Source organism: Eubalaena glacialis, chromosome 6, assembly GCF_028564815.1.
Source record: "Eubalaena glacialis isolate mEubGla1 chromosome 6, mEubGla1.1.hap2.+ XY, whole genome shotgun sequence".
In the NCBI taxonomy this organism is placed as follows: domain Eukaryota; kingdom Metazoa; phylum Chordata; class Mammalia; order Artiodactyla; family Balaenidae; genus Eubalaena; species Eubalaena glacialis.
The window spans coordinates 19,455,125-19,462,122 of NC_083721.1; the positions used below are offsets into that span (position 1 = coordinate 19,455,125).

Sequence of the window (6,998 nt, forward strand, 5' to 3'; positions counted from 1 at the left end):
AAAGATCTATTGTAATCTCCATTTTTCTAAAAAGTTAACGCGAGGAAAACAAAATAATAGGAACCATTCCCAGGATTTTAAATCTTATGAGCCCAGAATCCATGAAAATCCTGTTTAGAACCATCCCGTGAAGTTGGCTTTGGGACGTCTCCCGCTACAGCATCAGAGCTTCTGTATCTTTCTAACAATCATCCCGTTGGACGTCCCCTGAGGACACAGCAGCTGGCTGGAGCGCCCAGACCAGACTCCTCTAACTGAATGTAGATGTGCAGGTGGAGAGGATACAAGTAATTCTGGCTCAGCAGCCAGGAATTTCCTTCCACCCCGCGTCCCAAAAGTGCACTGCATATTAGCGGCACAATTGGGACCCTCAAAAGCCAAGAAAATTCTAATAGTGCCCCCTGCTCTAGTGCGAAGAGTGTGGCCGGCGCCTGCCTCCGAGTGATGCCATCTTGGGATCTTAGCATCTTCTAAGGAGTTAGTGAGTTTTGCATTCTATTCACGTCTCCGTGTCTTTGAAAACTTAACCCAACTTTGCAAGAAGATGAGAACCTGCTGGTGTGGACCCTTAACTTTCTCTAACTAGAACTGACAAAATCAGAGGCGATTTACACTAAACCGAAGACCTCCGGCCCCCCGCCGCAGACGGCACCCCCGAATTCTGGGCTCGCTGGGTGTCAAGTCAGCTGCCCCGCGGCAGACCTTCCGTCCGGGGCCCCAGAGAAAGCCCTCCGCCAGCGCCGAGCGTAGTAGGGGCTGTAGGTTTGGGGGAGCTGGTCTCAGCAGGAGTGGGTGGGAGGGTGGCGGTACCCCAGCAACTTACAGTCCAGGGCGACCACCAGGTAGCGCAGCAGCAGCAGGAGGAGGCGGTGGCGGCTCCTCCTCGCCATCTTCGCGGGGTCGGGAGCTGCCGGCTCCTCGGAAGCCGAGGGTCCCGGCGGCGGGAGCGCGGGAGCGCGGGAGGCAGCCCGGGGGGGCACTGAACTTCTCCGGGCGGGAGAGGAGAGACTCGTGCAGGGGAGGGGCGGAGAGGGGCGGGGCCTGATGGGATGTCAGTTTCCCCCTTCCAGGGGCGTCTTCTTAGCCCGCTGCCTAGAGGCGGGTCTGGCCTAACCAGAGGCCTGGGGGGTCTGGACAGTTCTTTTTTTGGGGGGGGGCGTGTGGGGAGGTTGGGACGGGGTGGGCCGAGGAAGCCGGACGAGGTGTCGGCTGGGTCCTAATGAGGGGGCCGGAGGAGGCGACGGGCGGAAGGGAAGCCCTGGCGGGGCGGGCGGCCCCCGCCCCCACCCCCGCGCCGCCGGGATTGATCGGCTTTGTGTCTGGTCCCGCGCGGGGCTGCCAGCTGTCCCCCAGGGCGAGGAGCCCGGGCGCGGGAGGCGCTGGCCGCAGGGCTTGGGGGTGGGGCGCGGAGGAGGAGGGACTGCGCCTGCCTTGCTCCGACTCCTCTCTTCCCCACCTTGGCACAAAACTTCTTTGGGGGTTTTCAGCCTAAGGGTGGAGATTTTTGGAACATTTCTGGCCAACCCGCGAACCTGCGGGGGAGGCGCTCCGGGGAGATGGGGTTCGCCGGCTCCGCCTTGGAGGCGAAGGGGGGAAAAAAAGCAATCAAGACTCGAGCTGGAAGGCAGGTCTCAGATTTTAGCAATCGCCTTGGCCTCTCCTCGGTGTAAGCTTTCTGCTTCTTTGTGGAGAGTTGAGGTGTGTTTTGTGTTCTTTGCTTTTCACGTGTCAGAGTTAGAAGTTCATCTAACGGTATGAAATATTTATCATGTTTCTTTCCAGTTATATAACTGCCGCCTGTGGAGTTTTCCACATGTTAAAACTCTACAGCTGCCCTTTGTCAGGTTTATTTTTGGTCTGCAGTGCTTTTAAAAGCGAAACCCATTATGAATGCTCTGGTGCGCGCTTTAAAATTGACCCGCACTTATATAGTGCACACAGTGCAAGGGCTAAACAGGCAATTTATATATTTCCTCCTAGGGACCGAAAATGTCTGCTGCATTCAACAGTACTGACAGGTCTGGAAAAAGACCATTCCCAAGAGAAGAAATAGTTATACGTTGTTGTTGTTGTTTTTTTAAACGTAGAATAATGGATAAAGTTCTGTGTAGAAGACAGTTGATTTAGTGGTGTGCACACGAAGAATTTAGTTAGCTCAGTGGACAAAGGCAACCAGAGTTCAGATAGGCAGAGCTGTGAGGAATGAGCATCCCTGCTGTTTCCTTGGTGACAGTGATGGAAGCTTAATGCCCATGGCGGGAGAGGGGCAGAGGACCCAGAAAGGAAAGTCAAAATGGCAAAAATGTGAGAGCTATACTCTAGTCAAGCGAGGAGAAAGGATACAGATTCAACAACAGGCTCACGCCAGTTTTTCTGGGCAGTAACAAGAAAGATTTAATGCTTTACAAGAAAAGTTGTTGGCACCCTCTTTTCTCATTCTTGCCGCAACTATCTGCCTCTTTTGCTCCTTGCTAAAGATACACACACACAAAAGGGGTACTTTTAAAAAAAATTCTGTGACACCCTATGTGAATAATTGATTCACTCAGCTATCTGTCTCCCAGTCAAGGCATTTGTCAAATAGCTACAATATGCCGGATGTTGGAGGACAATGATGAACAAGATCAAGTCTTTGCTGCTAATGAGCTCACAGTCTTGAGGAAAGAGAGAGTGAGTCCCATCTGGAAAGACCTCTAATACCACGTCATAAGTGTTACGGAAGGACAGAAAATATTACGTTTTTTATTGAGTGCTTTCTCAGCAGTGGAGTCTGAATAGTGCAATATCTAATCCTCCAACAACTCTGTTAGAGAGAAAATATTACCATTCCCACTCTACAGATGAGATAACCAGGCAGAGAGATGCTAAACAGCTTGTTCAAGGTCAAGGGTCAAGGCTAAGGGGAGGTTCCTATGTTGGGGATGCATGCAGGACATATAACCTACACACGTCCTCCCATATACTCTTTATCAGCATGGAAAGTTGGGGCAACTTTTGAAAGGAAGGAAATAAGGGAAGGACATTCTAGGCAGAGCAGAGAGCAGGCTCAAAAGCTGAGAGATCTAAGAATTATGGCTTGTTTAGGAAAAGCAAGTTTCTACAGTGCTAGAGTAGAACATGTGGAATGGGAGCAGGGGAGGTGGCAGAAACTGAAAAGACGATTGGATTATGAGTGTCATTCAACGTCATACTATAGACTCTAGACCTTATCCTGTAGGTAAAGAGCTTTTTGAAAGCACTAGGGTAGGATATAAAATAATCCACAGTAGAACTGCTCTGTCCATTACAGTAGCCTCTAGATTCATGTGGCTATATAAATTTGCATTCCATTAAATTTAAAATCCAATTCTCCGGTCATACTTGTCACGTTTGAAGTTCTCAATAGCCACATGGGAGTAGTGTCTGTCCTCCTGGACAATGCAGATATGTAGCATTGCCATCATTCCAGAAAGTTCTATAAGACATTGTTGTCCTAGAATGATGATTCATATGGAAATGTAGAGAATGGTTTAGAGATAAGAGAATCAGAATGTTAGACAAGTCTGAAAACCATTGCAGTGTTCTGAGAAGGAGATGAGGCATGAAGTAAATGGCCACAGTAAGTGAAGAGGCAGGTAGATTCCAATGGTATTCCACAACAGGATTGTGTCGTCTCTATAGATGACTGTGTCAGCTATAGAGGTGAGAAAGCAGGGGAGTTGTAGTAACGGAGATTTCTAGCCTGGGTGGCTATATGTGGTTATAAATAGCATCATTACCTGAAAAAGAAACATGGGCAGCATACATAGTTCCAACAGGATTGGGATGAGTTGACTAAGGGTTATCTAGTGAGATGACCAGCAACTATTAGAAAAATTGGGCTAGAATTCAGGAAGCCCTCAGAATTGATAAAGAAATAAATGTAGGGCTTCCCTGGTGGTAGAGTGGTTAAGAATCCGCCTGCCAATGCAGGGGACACGGTTTGGAGCCCTGGTCCAGGAAGATCCCACATGCCGCAGAGCAACAAAGCCCGAGCGCCACAACTACCGAGCCTGCGCTCTAGAGCCCGCGAGCCACAACTACTGAAGCCTGGGCGCCTAGAGCCTGTGCTCTGCAACGAGAGAAGCCACTGCAATGAGAAGCCCGCGTACCAACGAAGAGTAGCCCCCGCTCACCACAACTAGAGAATGCCCGCACGCAGCAACGAAGACTCAACACAGCCAAAAATAAATAAATAAAATAAATAAATTTATTTAAAAAAAAGAAGTAGATGTAAATATCATCAGCTTCCCTTAGAACAGTGATCGCTAAGATTGCTCTTTGGAATCTCCTAGAGATCCTTAAATATGATTCTCTACTTAAAATTATGTTAAAAATTCTGAGTCCCAGAAGTTTCAATCTCAGGGGCACCTGGAAAGCTGTACAGTCTCGTCCTTGGTGCCTGAGGGGGATTGGTTTCGGGACTCCCCGTGGTTACCAAAATCTGAGGATGCTCAAGTCCCTTATATAAAATGGCATTAGTATTTGCATATAACCTACGCAATCCTCCCATATACTTTAAATCACCTCTAGATTATTTATAATACCTAATACAATGGAAGTGCTATGTAAATAGTTGCCAGCACGCATCAAATTCAAATTTTGCTTTTTGGAATTTTCTGGAATTTTTTTTCGAATATTTTTGATCTGTGGTTGGTTGAACCTGAGGATGCAGCACCTGTGGATTCAGAGGGCTGACTGCATTACTGATAAGCACCCTGGTTGACTCTGATGAAACTATTCAATGGACTGGTATTTGAGAACCTTTCTAGAAGATGGGAGAAGCCATGAGAATGAATGAATGAGCTCAATCAGGAAAAGAAGTGAATATTCATCTAGAGGTAAATCTAAGGAAATAAATCCAATAAGAGGTAGGAAGAAGAGCCATGTTAAAAAATAAAAGTGAATCTAGACACAGACCTTATATTTTTCACAAAAAATGAACTCAAAACAGATCACAGACCTAAATGTAAAATGCAACACTACAAAACTCCTAGAAGATAATGTGGGGAAGGAAAAATAATTTTTCCTCTCCCCTTTTAGGTTCTTGGCTGAGATCCCTCCGTAATGAAAAGACAGGTTAATGGGAGAAAAACAAGCACATTTAGTAACTTGTATACCTTCTATATTCAAGGGAGATATCCAAGAACACTGAGTACTCTGCAAAATGGCCCAAGTCACCACCTTAGATGCCGTCTGTAGTTAAAGACAAAAGATGTTGCGGTCTCCCCCTACCCACCCCCCCCCAGGCCAGTTATGGGAAGTGACCAGCAAAAACACAGTAAACAAGGGTAAGGTTGTTCTGCAGATTTAATTCACTGCCTTCTCCATTAATAAGTGTTTCCAGAGATTTAGAATCACCCTTCTCTTCCCGGTACAGAGAGGGAGATACCCATACAAATAGAGATTTCCCTTAGAAATATAAATGTCTCCTACAAAAGGAGCTTTTGTACTTCTACTCAGTTTTCAGGGCTTTTCCTATGTTTGCTGTTTCTTAAAAATATCAGCCTAAAATAATTCTCCTGCCAAAGAGGCATATTTTGGGGTGACAGGTTCTGCTCCCCTTCAATAACAAAGGACAAAATCTAGAGGACCTTGGGTTTGGTGGTGACTTTTTTTGTTTACTATGCGCTGGATCTTAGTTGCAGCACGTGAGAGCCTTAGTTGCAGCATGTGGGATCTAGTTCCCTGACCAGAGATCGAACCCAGGACCCCTGCATTGGGAGCACTGGACTACCATGGAAGTCCCTGGTGGTGACTTTTTAGATAAAATACCAAAGGCGTGACTCAAGCAAGAAAGAATCAATAAACTAGACTTCATTAAAGTTTTTAAAATTAAAAACTTCTGCTCTTTGAAAGACAATTTCAAGAGAATTAGAAGCCACAGACTGGGAGAAAATATTTGCAAAAAAATGTATCTGATAAAGAGCTATTACACAAAATATACAAAGAACTTTTAAAACTCAACAATAAGAAAACAACCCAATCTTAAAAATTGGTCAGGGGACTTCCCTGGCGGTCCAGTGGTTATAGACTTCGCCTTCCAATGCAGGGGGTGCGGGTTCGGTCCCTGGTTGGGGAGCTAAGATCCCACATGCCTTGTGGCCAAAAAACCAAAACATAGAACGAAAGCAATATTGTAACAAATTCAATAAAGACTTAAAAACAAAACAAATTGGTCAAAGACCTTAGTAGACACCTCATCAAAGAAGATATAGAGATAGTAAGCATAAAAAAATTAATTAACAAAAACTTCGGGCTTCCCTGGTGGCACAGTGGTTAAGAATCCGCCTGCCAATGCAGGGGACACGGGTTCGATCCCTGGTCCGGGAAGATCCCACATGCCACAAAGCAACTAAGTCCATGTGCCACAACTACTGAGCCTGCGCTCTAGAACCCGAGAGCCACAACTACTGAAGCCTGTGCAGCTAGAGCCTGTGCTCCGCAACAAGAGAAGCCACCGCAATGAGAAGCCCGTGCACCGCAACGAAGAGTAGCCCCTGCTCACCACAACTAGAGAAAGCCCGCGCGGCAGCAGCGAAGACCCAACACAGCCAAAGATAAAATAAATTAATTAAAAACAAAAACAGAAACGTCAATAAAATAGAGTCGGGGGACCAGAATGAGAAGCTCTCATGCCCTGTGACAATAGCAGAGCCCAGGAGGAAGAAGAAAGACTCCTTCCCTGGCAAGGACTCAACCAATGAAAAGCCATGGACTCTGTTTATTTTAGCCCTCCCAACTTCCTTTTACCCTCTATAAAAGTGTTCTCCTTCCCTTGCAGTGCAGGGACTTGCATTTGGCTCACCATGGATGCAGACCCCAAATTGCAATTCTCTGCAGATCCCAAGTAAACCTGTCTTTGCTGGAGAAATAACTGGCAGTCTATTTGTTTTAGGTCAACACACGCAACTATATGAAAAGATACTCCACAACATATGTTATCAAGGAAGTGCAAATTAAAACAACAACAAGATACC

General features: G+C 46.4%; 1 protein-coding gene across 1 annotated transcript in view; it reads right to left on the reverse strand.

Annotated features, from left to right (window-relative positions):
- Nucleotides 1–1,428, reverse strand: part of JAM2 (junctional adhesion molecule 2) — a 67,747-nt gene extending 66,319 nt beyond the window's left edge. The window contains exon 1 of the mRNA XM_061192950.1: nucleotides 824–1,428. Within this exon, the coding sequence (XP_061048933.1) occupies nucleotides 824–890 (67 nt within the window). The 5' untranslated portion in view covers nucleotides 891–1,428. The remainder of the gene's footprint in view (nucleotides 1–823) is intronic.
- Nucleotides 1,429–6,998: the final 5,570 nt, after the last annotated feature.